Below are 19,554 nucleotides of genomic sequence, written 5' to 3'. Positions count from 1 at the left end.
GACATTATACAGATAGGCTGTAGGTGGTGAGAGAGAGAGAGAGGGGGGAGGAGGACGGATGGGGAGGAGGTGAAGGGCTCACACCAGTTGGTGTATGACTCGCAACATCCGGTTTTGCCACGCCATTAATAAGCCGGCTTGACCAAGTCATTACCATTGATCACGCCCGTGGCCACCACCACCAATTCCGTCTTGACACTCTTGCCCAACAGTCTCAGAGCGCTAATCTCGGCCCACGTGACCCCGCCAATAAAAAACACAAACGTCTTCTTCTTGACAAAGTCACGGGACAGAAAGTTTTTCACCTTCTTTTCGTTTTCCTCTTTCCCGTCCTTGGCGGTATCGGTGTAGCTGTAATCGATGAGCGGCAGTCCTGGCAATAGTTCCGTCGCGCCTGCCCAGCCCCCCGTCTTTTCGTACGTCTCCAGTTGTTGTTTTGTTGCTCTGGAAATTACGCTTTTCTTGTCTACAACGCACTGGACGGTGCGAACAGAAATGGGCGCGTATCCCGAGTAGCTGGAGGCGATATCGGTCTCATCCACCTCCTGTTGTTGGTCCGAGATGACGCCCAGAGATTTGGAGAGCGCGGAGAAGTTTGCCGAGAAGGTGGAGAGCGCAAAGTCCTGGGATTTGGCATTGTAGCCAAAGTAAGAGGTGTTTTGTTTGGGGACCACCAGTCCCATTTTCTGGAGATTCTGGAATGTGAGAAAATGTTGGTATCCATACGTCTGGCAGATTTCCTTCTTGATGGACGTCAGGGTCTTTTCCTTGATACCGCCGTTCACCAGAGACTCGATCGAGAGCAGTCGGAGCACCGTGTCGAGCTCGGCGTTGCCTCCAATCAAGTCCTGCAACATGTTGTGCAACTTGGTCAAGTCCATTGAGTCGGCGACCAGGTTCTGCTGGATCTCCAACACCCGGTTGAACTCTGGTTTCTGAAGCCGTTTCATAATGAGCTCTGACAGATGGGTGTGGAGCTTGAGGTTGGTGTGGAGATCTGTGAGTCCGGAAAGACGCCCCACAAACGACTTGATCTCACTCACCGTCTTGGCCTTGTGTCTCTCGCCATAGTCGGACTGCAAAGAGGTGGCGCAGGCGTTCAAACGAGACCCCACCGAGGAAAAGTTGATGTCTCGCAAATCCCGATATAGGGTATCGTTGAGAAACATTTGAGACACCGGGGCCGAAGAAGACGAGGATGCGGTAACCTGGGATGGGATCAACTCTTCAATTTCAACTTTTCCGTTCTCGGAAAGCCCCCAGAACTCGTCAATAAGGCCAGAATAGGTCAATTGACTCAAAAGCGGCGTCAGAGGATCGTCTTGGCGATCAATGAGAATGATCTGCTCCACCTTTTCGCCAACCAACAGCGCGTCGTTGGTCAGCAGAAACTGCGCCTCACGTGACCCGGAAGTAGCGGCCTCGACCTCGAAATCGTCCTTGAGCCGCTGCAGCTGCCGAATGATCTGTTGACTCATCGACGACTCGTTGCCGCGGGCTAACAGCCGCCCCGCAAACCCAAACTGCTGCTGGAGTGCAAACAGAGCCCGCGATGCCAGCTCCACGCTGACATAATCGGGAGTCGCGCCCGGAAACGTCTGCTTCGCCTCCCGCGTCAGCAGCGGCACGTGATCCACAACTCCCAGCCCCAACGTATACAGATCAGGATCCAATGCCACATATGGAATGTCCCACGAATGATAGAACACATCGAGGTGAAGAGCCTCCAACGAAAGCGACCGCGGAACGCTGATCACGTGGGTCTCCACATTGGCCGCCACCGACCGCTGGTGCTTGGCCAACATCGCCCCGCTGCGCGGGTCACGTGACGCAACAATGTAGGCGATCTTGGCGCCGTTCAGAACCGCCACGTCGTTGCTTGGCAGCGACTCCTCGTCCTGCAGCCAGAATATTTTGTCCACGCCGTGCTCAGTCAGCACTGAGAACGGACACAAAAGCGAAATCTGCGTCGCCAAACACCGGTCCAGAATGAGGTATTTTTTGCCGCGGACCGAGTCCAGAATATCTAGGAGAGTCGATAGCGAGGACATGATGGGGCGGCAGTTTTGACGGCGGTTTTGATGGTGATATTGATGGTGATTTTGAGGGCGGTCTTGACGACGGATTTTGGTCGTTTGAGATTAGTAAGACGTCAATTGCTTAATAAGCCGACCACAGAGATGTCGTTTACGTCAGCAGAAGAGATATATGCAAAGGACCTGGCTGATTGGAGCCGTTTGGTTTGTGGAAATGTGGGAGTGGTGATGTGTACATTACCATGGTTGAGGAGGTGAGTATATGCATGTGGAAAGTTTAATTTGAGGAATCATTAGAATAATAATAAAAAAGGGAGGTTTTTATTTAAAAAATTAAAAAATTAAAAATAATTCTTGAAAATAACTTTGGATGAAATTGAGAAGTACTATTGGTTGATTTCTTTAGGGGCTACACAATGGTATAGTATTTATATAAATATGACCAAAACTGGAGGAGTAGTTGGATTATGATGACTTTTTTTTTCTTTTTTTTTTTAAAAAAAATAAAGATTGCCGAAAATTACCAAGATCTTTTGACAGGGAATTGGAGAGAAAATTTGGACAATGGGATCGGATTTAGTTTGATTCGGGCATCATTTTTAATCCCACATTATTTGTTTGGAGTAGTTTTGGGGTTGCCATTAACGCTCCAATCAATGTTAACTAAGTTCGACAAAATTCGTCAACAAAAACAAACATTTTAGTGAACATTAAAACATGCACACAACTTGGACTAGAAAGAAGCTGTGGAAAATCAGAAATAACTAGTCCACTCCCTGGTTATCGAATGAACCCATTTCCATTCACAAATCTCCTCATTTCGCGCTTCTACTGACGTACACTCTAAGATTACTAAGATTACTAAGATTACTAAGATTACTAAGATTACGCTCGTCGTTTCTTATCAATATGTCATATATTATGCAGTCTACTGGTTGTTCTTCTCCTGCTCACGGGCGGCGTACCAAGCATCCTTGGCAGCAACGGTGGGCTTGTGGTAACCAAACCACCAGAGGGCACCGGCGGAGAATCCAAGGGCTGTGTTAGTATTTCGTACTTATCACCTCGCTTTGCTTGGTGATGAGTGAGATGATGATTCGAACTGGCCTGTGACGAAATGGCGCCTGTGACGACTCTATGACGACTCTGAAAATTCGAATGAACGCGTCTGACGACTCAATGACTTCTCTAGCAATCCACTGTCGGGTTCTGGGACTTGACCAATCACAGATCTACCATTGCTGACAGATCGGATGACGCAGATCAAAAATCTCTTCTCCTCCCAAGACATGGTACACGTGTCGTCCGATTACTAGCCGCCTGTCGTACCATTGCTGGGCACATGTTGTCCCATACTAGGCTACTGTCGTCCTCACCTCCAGAGTGTCCAAAGCATCCAGTCATCCAAAGGCACGCACTGTCACCTCAGCCATGTCCAAAATCTGTCGCATAATCTCGTTCCTTCCGTCGTCCATCTACCATTCATCTGTCGTTCTCTGTCGTTCATTCACTCGGATATCGTGTAAGTACTTACTCAGACCTGGGTTAGTATGTTGGTGGAAAGGCAGTGTAGAGTGTATTACACGAGCGTCACACGGCTCTTGTAATGCACCACATGGCCCTGATCGCGGCCACCACATCGGGTATTATCGCCGTTACACGACTCTTGCCGTGGAATCACACCGAGTGTGTTCTGACCATCTCGGGTGTGTCTCGACCACATTGAAGGTCGTCATATCCGCATCGCGTTACTCACCAGTGGTAATATCGAAAAAGATTCGTCGCTTGAGAGAGCCGACAATAGGAGCAATAGGGGCAGCCATTTTGTGTGGTTTTGTGTAGGGTGTAGAAGCAACAGTGGTGATGTAAAAATGGGGTGGTGGATTGGCTGTTGGTGGGCCGGGTAACCCCCGATATTAAGGTTTTCTGCCTTGCCACGGCCAATCATTTTGCAGCAAAGACAAGTCATGCCATAACTTTATTTTTCAAACCTCCCACCACCCTTTCTGTGTCGCTCACAACGCACTCCATTACACCTCACGACACGACCCTTGCAATCATGTTCCGAGCTACCGTCCGATCCGCCAACACCGTGGCCAAGCGAAACTTCTCCACCACCAAGGTGCGATCTGTCCACTACCCCGAGGGCCCTTACCATAACCTGCCCTTCAAGGTCCACAACCGAAAGATCCCCTACGCCTTCCTGCATTTTGGTTTCTTCCGTGAGTACTACATCCAGCCGGCACCGCAGGTGTCGGAGATGCGTGAGACGGCGACATAGCTGCGTTGCGCCGCTTCAACGGTCTCTGGACGACAATTCTAGATGATTTCGTGCCAAATTGAAAACCCAATGTGGTCACCACATGGCCAATGTCGTACCCACGACGAGGTGTATGTGATGACCACACGGGGCCCGCGACGAGATGCATGTGCCCACCACACCGAGTTTTTGTGCCCACGACGAGACGGATGGGGCCACCACTATTCGGAAGGTAATGCCCACGACATTCATTTTCCCAGTCATGATCTGGATGGTGAATGTAAAGAGCATGACATGGTCCAAGTAACCCACGAAATGGCTGGTGTGATACCCCATGGCCGTGCACAGTCCGATATATCAGCTCAGACCTTTTGCTCCGTACTATACTAACCCAGTTGCTGGATTCCTTGCCCCCTTCGGCATTGTGTACGTCCACAACAAGCGAGCCCGAGGCTAGTCGCATTGATTGCATGTAAATTTAACCTGACGATGAAAGAGTTCTGCTCGACCTATTGTATGAATTGAGAGACTGTAGTTCAGCAATGTAGAGAGCGCCTACGACATGAGCGAAGTCATCGGCACGCGACATGACCACTTCATCCACCATGTAAGGTCATTACACCGGCCACGTCGCGGGTGTCACGGTCACGGCATCCACCATGTAATGGCATTACACTATCACTATCGACATCACACTATTGTACTTGTACCGATACTTGTACTTTTAGCATGTCGCAGGCATCACATTAACATGTTATGACTGATATGAAGGAACGGCTGGTATAATGGAGTACGACTAAATAGTCGAAAAAGCAATCTCCCGGAAAAAAATAATACCATCAATGGACTCTCCAGAGTCTTGTGAGTACAACGGTCCCGTCATTTAGTTCCTACCCCGACCATTCCCCACTCTACGAACTTCTCAACTTCTTCTCAAAAACATAAACACACAATTTCTCACCAATCCGCTCTTATTTCCCCTAAAACGACCCACCAATCAACTCAAAATTTCAATTATCACCTCCTTTTCTTTTTCCACAATCACTCCACCCCCGTATAAATATCCCGCAACACGCCACACCAGCCACATTTACACCGCCACAAAAATTTTGCGCTTAATAATCCATTACTAAGCACGATGTAGCCAATCCGGGTCCATTTAGGTAAACCGCACATTTAGTGTTCAAGCCGCACATGTTACTACTTTTAAGAACTCTATCGATGTTTCAGAGCACGCATGGAGTGAGCAATCCAGTCACGTGAAGTCACGTGGCTATTGAGCAATTGATCTATATAATGGAGGGTGGGGGGACTGTTCGTTAATCCCGAGCAACTCTTACCTAAGGTATGTTGCTCATTGATTCAGAATTAACCCGATTTATCCGGCTGAGTAGGTGGAGGAAATTCGAGAAAATACGGAGAGAGTTAGTAAATTGGGAAAGCTGCTGAATGCAACAACAGTTATATCTGACTGGGGCATATACGTGATTACGTAATTCAATCACGTGAATGACGACTTCTCTACGTTCGTCATCATTTTCTCATTCACAGCAATGCGCCCAAACTCAATTTTGAAAAATGAAACTTTCCTCGTTCCGGATGTATCCGTCGGATTACACAGATGATGTGATGGCATGAGAGATAGTGTCAGATAAGCCGGGTGAGAGGAAGTGTCGGTGTCGGCTCCGACTCGGCCCTGTCGGAAAATTGGTTTTATGAAGTACTGTACCTAACGGCAAACGATTGTCATGTGATCTGCAGAAAATACGGATTAGCATTGGACATTTTTTACATACGAGTGACATGGTTAATGATGGGCGCGACATGGCTAATGGGGAGACCACAACCATGGTGTTACTCCTAAGACCATTGTGATGCCACTACATCACCAATGTAATGCCACCACACCACCGAAGTGATTCCCCAACACCACCAATGTAATGCAAACAACACTACCAAAGTAATACCCATGTCGTGATTAGTCTGTTGAATCTAGCGCGATGCTTTGAGCTACAAGTAGTACAAATACTGTAGTGTATAACTGCGGGAAGGATGACCCCACCATAAACGGCAAAAGCGGATGGACATGGATAATCACCCGACCTCAATTGCATTACATAAGTATTACGCAATCTCTTCACGTTGCACTTACATAATCGATAACTGCTAAACCCGAACTCTCCCAGCTGCCAATCATCCTGCTTATATTTGGGGTTCGTATATACATGCCTGGAAAGGCAAAATCCCAACAAAAAGCATAATTGCAGATCCGGGTCTGGAAGGGTAGCAGAAATGAATTGAACAGGGGATCCCCCAAGCCCAAACCACTTGCCCTGGACTTAACCCCTAGCCAATTGTCCTCTAGCTATTCTAAGCCTCAATTTTACCCGGCCAATTTTCCACCTTCACGTCTCCCCATAAGCTGTGGAGCGGGCTCGTTAACTCCGCTAATGTGGGGGGTTCCTGTTTCAGGGTTAGGGTCTATATTTCGCCCAGGTTAGGGCGCCGTGTGTCTGACACGGATAATTTGTCTTTGTGCTAGTCCAACTCTAATCGGAATAACGGAAAACTCCGGATAATGCCCCTAACCCGTCGCTCCCCCACAGCCCTAACATCTCTCCAAAATACAGCCCTAACCTAGAAATTTCGAACCATGGATGACTCACGCCTCAAATGTCATCAGATAACCGCGCTCGACCGCTGTACGTGTCTGTGGGCGCTCTGTGGACTGGCGTCACCCTGCACCCCGGCGCTCGGGTTATCCGAAAAGTTCCGCCAAAGTTTAATTTCTGGAGTGTTATGAGTTATGAGTAGCTGATTCAGAAGCGTGGCCAGGGATCAGAACAGATTAGTAAGCAACGAAAGAGAAGAGAATGGCTTAGCCGCAATTACGAGGCACCGAAGCCGTCGGGTACGGTCACGTGACCCCATCCCAAGGCCGCCCTCACGATACTTGCTCTGTCGTGGTATTGCTCGCTCTCGCCAAATAAGGTTGTGCGCCTCCCTTCCTCCCAACCAAGCCTATATTACATTACACTTGTCACCGACGCTAGACAGCAGGTATATATAGAGGGTGTGTCCTTAGGCTTTCTCCACATCGGATCCGAATATTGCTAGGCGATATTCTTGTGTGACTACGAAAATTTCAGACCGTGAGTATGAATGCACAGCGACAGCGCAGCTGGAGCTGTGAGTGGATGAGAAGGGACTGTTTGTATCATGTTATTTGAATGCGATTCGAGTTCAATTTTACCCATGACAAGAAACACTGTTGTGGAGTGACATAGGATAGGCAATGTTGTGGGGTGACACGAGTCGTGTGATGGGCACGACAGGGACAAAGTGGTGCGATTTGGCCTACATGATGGGCACGACTTTGGCAGTGTAATGGGCACGACTTTGTTATGTGATGGGCACGACTTTGGCAGCGTGATGGGCACAACATTCGCAATGTCGTTACTTGGACAATTTCCGACCGAATTTTGGCGAAAAAACGATATTTGCCGATGAAATTGGCCTACTGCGCCCCATTTTCTTGATTATTTCTTCGCTGTCGTCATTGTTCGGGAGCTCCGCGTCTGTCCCGATGGACCTCTAGACTCCGGTTATTGGTGCATGTTAGGATGCAGCTCCGACCTGTAAGACGCACAGTTTGACCGAGTGATCCGCAAGAAAAAATAAACCCGAAAAAGGGGCCTTTTTAGTGGCCCAGGAGCGAGCACCAATTGGGGTCCAGTCAGCGTGGTTAATAATCCAGTTTCAATGGCATAATCTGTGCTGCTTCCCCGCAGATTAGTCACCATCTGATTAGCCAATGTCTGATTAGTCACCCACCGGCGTCTCTCGGAACTCCTCTCCCGTCACTGTGTCAATTCCTGCGTCTCATATTCACCGTGTCACACAGTGCATGTTGTGTCTCCCAATGTCCAGCAAAGACGTTGGAGCACCAAGTTTGGTACACACTGATTTGTCATCTGTGGAGAGGTGCGGCGTGATTTGGTAGGTTTGAATGACGGCTCGTGTGGAGTATCGGCTCCGAGCCGGACCTGCTCGCTGTAGTCCTGCGTCAACCCTACCCTTGCCTGCCTGCACTAGCCCTGCCCTAGCCCCGCCTGAAACCCTCGCCCCATCCCAAAGCCTTAACCCTAACCCTACCACCGGCCGGTGCGATCGCGGCATTCCCAGCAAGGTTAAGCTTTGGATGAAACTTTCTGGTGACTCTTCTTCGCACATATAACACCATGCAACCCCACGTTGAACCCCCACAGACCCTCCCTTGCCAGCCATGCTAACTCCAGCTACCACCCGGCTGCTAGCCCTTTCTAAAACCATGTCCACCACCGCTACTCGAGGCCTGTCCACCAAGATCAAGGTCAAGAACCCCATTGTCGAGCTCGATGGTGATGAGATGACCCGAATCATCTGGAAGTCCATCAAGGACAAGCTCATTCTGCCCTATCTCGACATTGATCTTAAGTACTACGATCTGGGCATCGAGTACCGAGACCAGACTAACGACCAGGTGACCATTGACGCCGCCGAGGCCATCAAGAAGTACCAGGTCGGTGTCAAGTGCGCCACCATCACCCCCGACGAGGCCCGAGTCAAGGAGTTTGGCCTCAAGAAGATGTGGCTGTCGCCCAACGGTACCATCCGAAACATTCTCGGCGGTACTGTTTTCCGAGAGCCCATTGTCATTCCCGCCGTCCCCCGGCTTGTGCCCGGATGGAAGGAGCCTATCATCATTGGTCGACACGCCCACGGCGACCAGTACAAGGCCCAGGATGCCGTCATCCCCGGCGCCGGTGAGCTGACTCTTAACTTCAAGCCCGCTAACGGAGGCGACGAGCAGGTCATCAAGGTGTACACCTACGACGCCCCTGGTGTCGCCATGGCCATGTACAACACTGACGAGTCCATCACCGGCTTTGCCTACTCTTCATTCAACCTGGCTCTGCAGAAGAAGCTGCCCCTGTACATGTCTACCAAGAACACCATCCTTAAGAAGTACGACGGCCGATTCAAGGACATTTTCCAGGAGATTTACGACAAGGAGTACAAGGATAAGTTTGATGCTGCCGGCATTTGGTACGAGCACCGACTCATTGATGACATGGTCGCCCAGATGATCAAGTCTAAGGGAGGCTTCATCATGGCCCTCAAGAACTACGACGGAGACGTGCAGTCCGACATTGTTGCCCAGGGCTTTGGCTCTCTCGGTCTCATGACCTCTGTTCTCGTCACCCCCGACGGAAAGACCTTTGAGTCCGAGGCCGCCCACGGCACCGTGACTCGACACTACCGACAGCACCAGCAGGGCAAGGAGACCTCTACCAACTCCATTGCCTCCATCTTCGCCTGGACCCGAGGCCTCATCCAGCGAGGCATTCTCGACGAGACCCCTGAGGTGACCAAGTTTGCCGAGGCTCTCGAGAAGGCCACCGTCGACACTGTTGACAAGGACGGCATTATGACCAAGGATCTGGCTCTGGCCGGTGGCAAGACCGACCGATCCTCGTATGTGCTGACCGAGGAGTTTATCGACGCTGTGGCCAACAGACTGAAGAAGGACCTGGCTTAGGGGAAAATGTTTATATTAATGATTTATGCGACACAACCGCACGATCGTAGGACGTCGGAGAGAGTACAAATGTAGACATCGTCACGAACGTAGAGGCGTACAGTAGCCAAGTATCGTAGTTCCACCATAGTCAAGTATCGCAGGTGCCAAACGTTGACCGCATCGCCTGAGTGAGTGCCGGAGAAGGGCCGAATGTCAATGTAGAGATCTATCAAATTGTTGAACGTCGAAAGCCAAAGATAAGCAGCACATCCACAGTGTCTAGACATGTGCGTTGGCCAGTACAGGCGCAGAGAAATCAGCAGTTAAAGGGGAGACCCAACAGAAAAGTCTGTGTTTGAGGGGGGGGGGGGGGGGATGTTCCAATGACAGTTCAATGACAGGAATCGACCTAGACTAGACATTGTGAGCCTCTGTGAATCGACGACTAGAGCCGCCGGACCGTGGACCCTGGAAATCAATACTCGCACAGGGAAGTCCACCTCAGAAGCAGTCAAGTACAAGGTAGACGAAGACTGTAAGTCAGCGTGACAGTCGCCCTTGAAATGAACTGATAGAGTCGATGCTAAGCAGAGTAGAGACTGGACTGAGTACCAAAGAAATGACACTGGGTCGTGGTGATTCGGTAGGTGAGTGAGCCCCTTGCACAGTTTGGTAGTTGCGGACAGTGTCATGAGCGAAGACAGAGATCCAACCTGACGACGCATTGAAATTACTCTGAAGATTCGTGGCTGGATAAGGATTCTCGAAAGCTGTATTACTGGTTGCGATCCTGTCGACGGATCTGGAGGGGGGGGGTGAAATATGCCAGTGGACACATAGTTTCATCACAGTGCTCATGTAACTAGGACGGTCCAAGTACTCGCTTCACCATCACCATATCCGCCTCCACACCACCTCCATTCTATACTGCTTTGAACCGCCGTCTACCCATCCCACCAACAAACAAAGATACGATGCGCTGAAGCCGTGACAAAGCGTTGGGTCCGCCGTAAGGGCCCTGTAGGTAAGAGATTAGAGAGAAGTGACCCGAACGGGGTAATTGGTTTGAGCGGAATTAGTGACGAGGCCGCTGTCGCGCAGGAGGCTGAGTTTTACAAAGGGTCAAGATATTAGCACACGGTTGTGAAACAACAGCCGCAGTATGAGGTAAAGTGCTGGAATTGAGATGAGATAACGAGAGTGGTAGTGACGACAGACCAAAAGACGAACCCAACGACGGAAGTAATCGAAAAGTGATGGGCGCAGACACCGTCGCGGGATAAATGGAGGGAGCCCAGATGACGAAAACGGGGTGGCAAGTTGTACGGACAGAGACGTGGCACAGACAGGCGAGACACAGACAGAGGCGTGACATAAACAGCGATTCAGACGGAGACACGAATAGTAACGCCATCGGAGACACAAACCAACCGTGTTCCAAGCGATATTTATGTCTCTGTTTCTGTCTTCCAACCGTCTTTATGCCTCTGTTTCTGCCTGTGTCACGTCTGTGCCTGAGTCTCTCGGTCTGAGTCGTTTGTGTTTGTTTCGGGTCAACTCCAAGAGGTCGGATGAGAAGAGAGGAGTATCTAAGAAGTTAAGAGCACAGACTGCCGCCTCAGCAGTTAAACCAATGTGGGGAAACAGGTGCATATATATGCACGTTGTATGCAGTTTACGCCATCTATACGCATACATGCTGCAGGGGGCATGCACGATACTAACATGTATTAAGATCATAAGTATTATTGATTAGATATAGTTAATGTAGCCACTTACAACTCTCTTCTAGGGACACCACGTTCCGATAATAGCAAACACCCTTCTGGCGTGTGCTTGCTTATTTACCAGAAAGAGATTCTAGATGAGAGATTCTAGATGAGAGTGAATAAAACTATCTACAAGATGGATATCTCGTCTACAACCAAACTGGATTCTCTCATCACTATGTGAGGAAAGGACCAGGTGTTACCCGACCGGGTATTACCTTCAACAACACGTCTGGGGGACCGTTCTTGTAGGTGAGGTCGCCTGTTCAGCCCATGTGTATACTCTGCTGCGAATACTCGTACATACTTGAACTTCTACAATAGATCTTTTCAACGTAAGCTGGCAACAGAAATGAATAATTTGGTACAACTATCAGTATATAGAAAAACAAGTATTACCAAACATTGTATTATTGCGCGGTTCTGAATCTTTCGAGAAACCCCCAAATATACATCTTCAACTGAGATGCTGTACATACTGTACTTGGACTTGTAGCTGAGCCTCAATGGAAACTGTACTTGTACAGTAGTTCGTAAAAGTCCAGAAATCGAGCCTGTGATTGTCTCACGTGATTTTAAACTTGATATTGTCACTTATTACTACAAGTATTGTACCCATAGAACAGGTACGCCAAAAGTGAAGATTCGCCACCTGAAACTAATCGGGGCACTCCAAACACCATACCGGAAGGACGAGCCGAATGAGAGGGTTCTAATGGTGCTATTAATGGCTTGGTCAAACAGATATCTTTTTATTCTAATGGCTATTCTTCAACTCTACAACCAACATCAATTTTTGATATTTTTTCTTTCTAATGGTTATTCTTCACATTCTACAGCATCAATTTGTCATTGGAGTTGTCTTGATTCCGATGACAATTTCAGGAAATGACCTGTGATTAAATGGTCAACTTTTCGCTTACGTAACACCATTATTCACGTGACTTTCATAGTACAGATATAAAGTTTCGCTTAGATAACGGTTTAACCCTAATTTTTTGCACGCGATACAGTCGAAAATCCCACTACTATAACAACACCATATATCCCTCAGTCCACAGAAACAGACATACAGATCCTGACAGAATCAGCCAGTTACACAAACAGAAAGATTCCGACACAGATTCTGACACAGATTCCGACACAGATTCCGATACAAAATCCGACACAGATTCCGACAAAATCCGACAAAATCCGACAAAATTCGACAAAATTCGACAAAATTCGACACACCCCCGAAACAAAATCCGAAAAAGAATCCGACAAAACCCCCGCAAACCACTCCAACTCCATTCAACATGCAACGAACAATCATCTACACACTGGTGCTCATTTTCATCATCCACGTGACCTCTACTGCCGCTTTGGCGATGATTAGTCAGCTGCGACTTGGACCGGCAAAAAAGAGGGAGAGATCCCACGAACAATAGTGGCGGAGGTGAAGACAACGATGAGTTGTGTGAGAAACAGGGAGAAGGAAGGCAATGATTTATGTGATCACAATGAGGTGGAGAGAAGAAAATCACGTGATCAGAACGTTCCGGAAACGTGATACTGGAACTGCAAAGTACTGGTTGCGCGGGCTGCTGTTGACTTGGGGTGACAGCTCAGCGGAGTGATGTGCCCCAAACGGACACGGTATGGGGAGAGCTTGAGTTATGGGGAAATTTCACGTGACCTCTCACGTGACTCAAAACCAGCCTGCGTTGCACTCCATTCATGTCTTGTATCTATCATAGAAATAGTATGTACAACATTGTACTCTTTGAATACTACCTGTACTTGTAGCAATTGGAGGTGATAGTGATCATGTGACTCTGATTTGATTTAGGGCGTAGTATCTGTCACGTGACTCCGATCTTTTATTCCTGCATATACAAGAATGTCTCTTTTCAAGTATTATTAACAGTTTATTGAGTCCTAACTAATATTCTAACTACAGTTACTTATCGTACGCGAATAAAATCCGGGAATACTCTACATATCTGTATGACAATAGTATACCAATTTATATATTAGTTTAGAAATTGTCTGGGTAGAGTTGAATAATAGTCCTTCAACACTTTCACCATTTCTGTAACCCCAGATTAAGACCCCCAGTCGATTTTTTACCCAACTAAGTTCAACTAAATTTTGTTGAACATCTCGTGTGTCATAACTCGATCAATTCCAATGCTACAGCCACCAGAGCTTGGTCATTGGAATGGTGAAGAAAGCAGCTTACTAACAGTAGCTATACTGTAGTTGTTTCAGTAGAATATGGGCTTCAGAATTTTTCTTACCTGAAGTTAGATATTGACATTATCGCCAACAGCTTCGCCAATATCAATGTCAGAAAACCGAGACCAGTCTCATTGAAACCGGCTTCCTTTTCTGAACCACCAGTATCAGTATCATGCTTATGCAATACAACACAATCTCACGTGCCTTTCTTCCACGAGACGCCAATATCACGTGATTTTCAGTTCAATTCGAGATATATCAGCTATTTACATGTCTATAAACGCCCCTGGTCTACGACAGGTGGTCGTTTGTCCGGCTCGCGCAGTGGCTACTTGGCCAGCTCCTTCTCCTCGTTCTCCAGGTAGCCCAGAGAGAATTGCAGGCCCTTGAGAGTAATGAGCGACACGGCAAAGACCTTGAAGAAGGGTTTTCCGAACTGCTGATAGATTGTGATCTAGGTTAGTTGGGGTGGAGTTGGAATTTTCAGAGTTGAGATGTGATGGAGGGTTCTGAATAGCTGAGAAAGGGTGTTGCCACATAGTCAGGGTTGGTGCTGTGACCACATGGGTGGTGGTGTCGTGCCACCATATCGTTGCAATCGCCCGCCACCTGTTGGGGTAGCCACAACAGAGCTCCACAGCACATCATCAGTCGCGGCCTCCTCCACTCTTTGATCGCGCTGCGCACGTCGAGAATCACGTGACTCACATGTTTCGACTTCTCCTTGGGCGCTGACTCAGCAGCTTTCTGGGCCTGTCGCCATACTCTGGCGGTCGAAAACAGACGTTGTTGGATCATGGTGATGGTTAAATGTCAAGTTTGGCCAAAGCATAATTTCCGGGGGAGTTTTTGGGAAAAAAAAGATAATTGAAAAAAAAAGATAATTGAAAAAAAGAAAAAGAAATAAAAGCCATTTTGGAAAAATGTGTATACCAGAAGAATATCCGTCTTCGAGGGAACTCATGGGTGGTTTAGACAGAGGAATCTCCAGTGATATAAGTGAGTTACTAAGGCTAAGTATGTATTGAGTGCGATCATAGTTAGCATTAAAATAAAATAAAATAAAATAAAATAAATAAATAAATAAAAAAAAATAAATAAAATAAAATAAAATAAAATAAAATAAATAATAAAATAAATAAAATAAATAAAATAAATAAAATAAATAAATAATAAAATTAAATAAAATAAAATAAATAAAATAAAATAAATAAAAAAATAAATAAAATAAATAAAATAAATAAAATAAAATAAAATAAAAAAATAAATAAAAAAAAATAAAATAAATAAAATTAAATAAATAAATAAAATACATAAAATCAAAAAACAAAAAAATCTCTGTGGACACCACCGAAGATGCATATAATGACCTTATTCTAGCCACCAATGGATAGCCTCCAACTCCACGAGATTATTCCTATATACTTGTTTCACGTCTGAGAAATTTTATATATATTATAATATCGTTTCCTCTCGTCTACAGTATTGAAGTTCATAAGTATTATTGGTTAGATATAGTTAATGTAACGACTTACAACTCACTTCTAGGGACAGCACATTCCGATAGTAACATACACCAGAAAGAGATTCTAGATCAGTGGATAAACCCATCTACAGGATGGACATCTCGTCTACGACCAAGCTGGTTCCACTCATCACGTGATGACTTCTCATTTCATCATTATGCGAGCAATTAGCCATGTACAGTATGTACTACCCTACCTTCAATCAAATCATCCCTGGAGCTCTTGACCGACAGAGACGCATTGGTCTCGTGTCATCCAATCACATGACCAATCACGTGACACCCCAACCCAGCTCTGCTGCGCAAAACCTACCGTCTAAATAGACGTTTGAATTTTCTTCTCTTTTCATGACCCCACAATTGGCATCCCGAGCTAGAGTCAGAGCTAGACGATTTTTGAGACGAGGCGCAGTCGAGTTTGTCGAAGTGGTTATACGTGGGTGGCATGAGTATGGGTCACGTGATATACGGGGGGTACGAGACATGATCATCTAGTCTCGTTGAATCGGACACACGCAGTTAAAGAGCTCTCTGCAAGACGAACCACCAGCGGGCGGTCGTTTTACCGTATGTTCATCGTATCTCGAGACCCACACATGCCCCCTCCGACCGGGGCTCTGGTGATTAAATCTTGGAGCAAAAGCGCCCCTAGGCAAGGCTCAGACACTTCACGGTACGCGTGTTGCTGTAGGAATGCGCCTGAGGTTGTAGCCGAACGTGTTTAAATCCGGAAATTGGACTTTTGCGAATCCCTCGATCTGGCGAAATACCGCCCAAATCCGCTCGCAATGAGTACCATTAGACTCGTCCACTCTTGACCATCACAATGGACGTGGTCTCTCGACTGTAGGATGAGAAATGAAGTCACCAGACCATGTCAAAATGCGAAACTCCAAACGGCACATACGAGCGCAGGGAGAAGAGACAGAGTTCACCGAGGGTTCACCCAAGCTGACGGAGTTGCTAAAAGTCCACGCGGAGACGAGAGTTTGTTAGTCATGGGACGATTAACGGCGGCGGGGGGTTTGTAACCGGCGGAAAAAGACGGAAAAAGACGGAAAAAGACCAAAAAGACCAAAAAGAACGCACGCCCGTGGTTGGCGCGGTCACGTGACGTCGCGGACAATAGACTCGTTGTCAAATGGTCTGAATCAGGGCATTAGATCGGGTGTTATGACCAAAAAGCACCATTTAGCCCCTCACCGAACAGACTATCATAAAGTAGACGGTTATACTGTGAGAGGAAAAGAGCGACCAGTCGGTGAGTAATGGAGATATTGATGCGGGAGAAAAATGCGGCAGATTGTTCCGAGTCACGAGATAAACACACGCACACACACGTGACAATATCCTCTCTCAATCTACCCATTAGTCATCGAGAAATGTCCACCCCAACATTTTCGTAAAAAATCCCCCCCCAACCCAGGGTTCCATATCGGGATGCAGCCTCCAGAGTTTAATTTCAGAGGCGAAAAAAAAAAAAAAGTCTCTCAAATTAATCCGAAATTGAGACAAGATATGGAGAGGTGCAAGTAGGATACAACCACGTGACCGGAAAAGACCTCGGGGGGCACCCGCCGCACGTCACGTGACTGACCACACCCCGTGTCTCCGTCTGGCAAACATTGCATGTCTTGACCCATTTCTGTGACTCAGGCTCTCAGACAAGCCACTCAGATACTGTGCATAGTAGCACATGGCGGAAGTTTATTTTAGGCGAGTTTGAAAGTGGCCAAAGTGTGGATAACTGGGGATGGAAGAATGGTGTGGTGAATCTGCAAGTTGCAATCGACTCAGAAACATCGTCTCTACCAATTCCGACGTTTTCCGACGCCAAAAATCGCCCGATTCTGCATTTTACCCCCGAATTTCAAACTCTGCCGTCCAAACCATATGTCAAAAGGTAACGTTAAACTCTCAAGTCCAGCCCAGAAAATCTCGAAGTGACAGTGGAGAGAGAGACTTTGGAGAAGATAACTCCTTGCACTCACATACTCACGCTTCTTCTGGTGCACCATGACGCTCGACGACTCCCGAACGACCGTCAAACGGCTTGCCAAACACTTGTTGACGCAGTTCGAGGCTCTCACCAAAGGATACACAGGCATGCTGCTGGCGCTGATGAGCTCCTTCTTTTCCAGCGGCATGGCGGTGACTGCTCGACTGCTGCAAAACGGAAACAACCCCGACGACGACTTCAACGCCTTCCAGATTCTCTTTCTCAGAATGTCACTCACCATAGGAGTGGTGCTGTGGGGCCAGCACAAGGTGTATGCCCGCAAAGTGAAGCAACAGGAGGAAAACCTGCCTCCACGACTGCAGTTCATCACCGGAATCCCCGAGGTCAGACACCTGCTGGTCATTCGGGCCCTATGTGGCTTTTTCGGGGTCTTTGGCCTCTACTACTCGCTCAACTACCTGGAACTGTCCGACGCCACAGTGCTCACGTTTCTGACTCCTGTGGCCACCTCTCTTCTGGCGTGGATGTTCCTGGGCGAGAAATTCACCCGAAGTATGGCGCTCGGAGGCTTGGTCGCCTTCTGCGGAGTCATTCTGATTGCAAGACCGGTCTTCCTGTTCCAGCTCATCACCGGCTCACGAGACACCAGCGGCGTGCGCCCCATTGACCGCCTCCGCTCCATTGGCTTCTCCATGCTCGGAGTTCTCGGTGGAGGCTCCGCGTTTGTCGCCATCCGATCCATAGGCGACAGAGCCCACCCGACAGTCAACGTGCAGTACTTTTCCACCTGGTGCTGGCTCATCAGTCTGATTGCGCTAGTCTACACCGGCAAGGGCATCAGACTGCCGCACACATGGAGCCAGGCCGCCTTCATTGTCATTCTCGCGCTCTGCGGCTTCATGACCCAGCTGTGCATGACTGGAGCGCTCACGAGAGAAAAGGCGGCCAAGGTGGCCAACATTACGTACACTCAGATTGTCTGGGCCTTGCTGTGGGACAAGGTGCTGTGGAACAACTGGCCAGACGTGTGGAGTGTGCTGGGAGGAGGCTTGATCATCGGCAGCGCCATCTGGGTGGCCATGAAGAAAGATGTGACTGTCGCCACCGTAAACGATATCCCCGAAGTCGTCCCCACCACCCCCCAGGTGGACGAGTACCACGTCGACACTTCGTACTACTCCCCGGATGAGGAGGCCGCTGTCGGAATGCCTTTAACCCCAATCTCCAAGAGGGAGGCCAAGGTGACCATCAAGAGCACCGGCAATGATGATGACCATTTGAGACTAGACGCGGAAGATGAGGAAAAGGATGAGGACGACGACGACGACGGAGAGGAAGTGGGGTTGATGCATAAGCTCAAGTAGTTGAGAACCGCAGGTGGTCCACTGTCCACGCCGAGTAACACAACCAGCAACACTCAGACCGCTGTTAATGGGCTGGAATACAAGGCTCCAGCAACCCCGCCACCACTAACGCCAAGAGGCATACTAATTAGCATATATTCTAGAGCATTCACTTTTTGAGCGACCTGTAGATGAGTAGAGGAGCGGAGTAGGAGTGGCATGTGGGTCCGTCAGACAAGTTGGTCCGTTAGTCAAGTGAGTGAGCCAGACAAGGGTCTGATGATTGCCATGGGTTGCGACAAGAAGACCAGTTGTACTGATTCGCACCATGCCGCGGAATGTGGGAGCATGTTGCTACAAGTCTGGCCAAAACGTGGAACTAACTGCGGCGCGAGTCTGTCGAGTGGCTGGAGTTGATTTAGCCCAAGATGTAGGAAAGGTGGGACTTGGAGAACGGCGAATGGCCCCGGACCGGAAGTGTCCCTGACAGACCCTCAACAGTGTCCCACAATGCAAGCCTGGGGGAACATGGGATGGGGAACACGGGATGGTCGGTGCCAACCGCTGTCAATGGGGGAGGACCAATGTAGTTGAGAAGACAGGAATGGTGCTAGTGACAAAAGTCTCCGGAACACCTCCATTATTGCACCCTTTTACAATGCTTTGGTGTCAGAAAGACTTGCCACTCTCTCTCATACTGTGTTGCACTCCAAGCTCCTTTCGCGGTGCTCCTTTCGCGGGACTCATGCTCTCTGGAGACCTTATGGAGTACATCTGCGGGAGGGGGTGGAAAGACACCATGACCACAAAGACATGGTGATAATGCAGCGGGTAACAGTAAGGGCCAAACGGTAGGTCTGCGATGTGGGGCAAGC

The 19,554-nt window shown here is 48.2% G+C and overlaps 6 protein-coding genes and 2 pseudogenes across 6 annotated transcripts; 4 read left to right on the top strand and 4 right to left on the bottom strand.

Annotated features, from left to right (window-relative positions):
- Positions 1-125: 125 nt before the first annotated feature.
- YALI1_F06262g (uncharacterized protein) lies at positions 126-2,051 on the bottom strand (the record flags this gene model as incomplete). Its single annotated transcript, XM_504980.3, has 1 exon — positions 126-2,051. The coding sequence occupies one exon, from the start codon at positions 2,049-2,051 to the stop codon at positions 126-128; it is 1,926 nt and encodes a 641-aa protein (XP_504980.1).
- Positions 2,052-2,964: 913 nt separating this feature from the next.
- YALI1_F06244g (Compare to YALI0F04114g, Misc non-coding, gnl|GLV|YALI0F04114g [Yarrowia lipolytica] similar to uniprot|P07255 Saccharomyces cerevisiae YDL067C COX9 Cytochrome c oxidase subunit 7A [Precursor]) lies at positions 2,965-3,859 on the bottom strand (annotated as a pseudogene).
- A 236-nt stretch (positions 3,860-4,095) lies between these two features.
- YALI1_F06236g (uncharacterized protein) lies at positions 4,096-4,753 on the top strand (the record flags this gene model as incomplete). Its single annotated transcript, XM_504979.3, has 2 exons — positions 4,096-4,258; positions 4,692-4,753. 2 exons carry the CDS (start codon positions 4,096-4,098, stop codon positions 4,751-4,753), a joined length of 225 nt encoding a protein of 74 aa, XP_504979.1.
- A 3,148-nt stretch (positions 4,754-7,901) lies between these two features.
- On the bottom strand, positions 7,902-8,529 carry YALI1_F06198g (uncharacterized protein; the record flags this gene model as incomplete). The annotated part of the gene is made up of 2 exons (XM_068283255.1): positions 7,902-8,145; positions 8,189-8,529. 2 exons carry the CDS (start codon positions 8,527-8,529, stop codon positions 7,902-7,904), a joined length of 585 nt encoding a protein of 194 aa, XP_068139356.1.
- Positions 8,530-8,581: 52 nt separating this feature from the next.
- Positions 8,582-9,877, top strand: YALI1_F06197g (uncharacterized protein; the record flags this gene model as incomplete). Its single annotated transcript, XM_504978.4, has 1 exon — positions 8,582-9,877. One exon carries the CDS (start codon positions 8,582-8,584, stop codon positions 9,875-9,877), a length of 1,296 nt encoding a protein of 431 aa, XP_504978.3.
- Positions 9,878-11,587: 1,710 nt separating this feature from the next.
- On the top strand, positions 11,588-11,854 carry YALI1_F06164g (Misc non-coding; annotated as a pseudogene).
- Positions 11,855-14,587: 2,733 nt separating this feature from the next.
- YALI1_F06131g (uncharacterized protein) lies at positions 14,588-15,166 on the bottom strand (the record flags this gene model as incomplete). The annotated part of the gene is made up of 1 exon (XM_068283254.1): positions 14,588-15,166. The coding sequence occupies one exon, from the start codon at positions 15,164-15,166 to the stop codon at positions 14,588-14,590; it is 579 nt and encodes a 192-aa protein (XP_068139355.1).
- Positions 15,167-17,392: 2,226 nt separating this feature from the next.
- YALI1_F06109g (uncharacterized protein) lies at positions 17,393-18,700 on the top strand (the record flags this gene model as incomplete). The annotated part of the gene is made up of 1 exon (XM_504977.3): positions 17,393-18,700. The coding sequence occupies one exon, from the start codon at positions 17,393-17,395 to the stop codon at positions 18,698-18,700; it is 1,308 nt and encodes a 435-aa protein (XP_504977.1).
- Positions 18,701-19,554: the final 854 nt, after the last annotated feature.

The sequence above is a fragment of the Yarrowia lipolytica genome, chromosome 1F, assembly GCF_001761485.1.
Source record: "Yarrowia lipolytica chromosome 1F, complete sequence".
Lineage (NCBI taxonomy): Eukaryota > Fungi > Ascomycota > Dipodascomycetes > Dipodascales > Yarrowia > Yarrowia lipolytica.
This window is presented reverse-complemented; position numbering and strand designations above follow the sequence as displayed.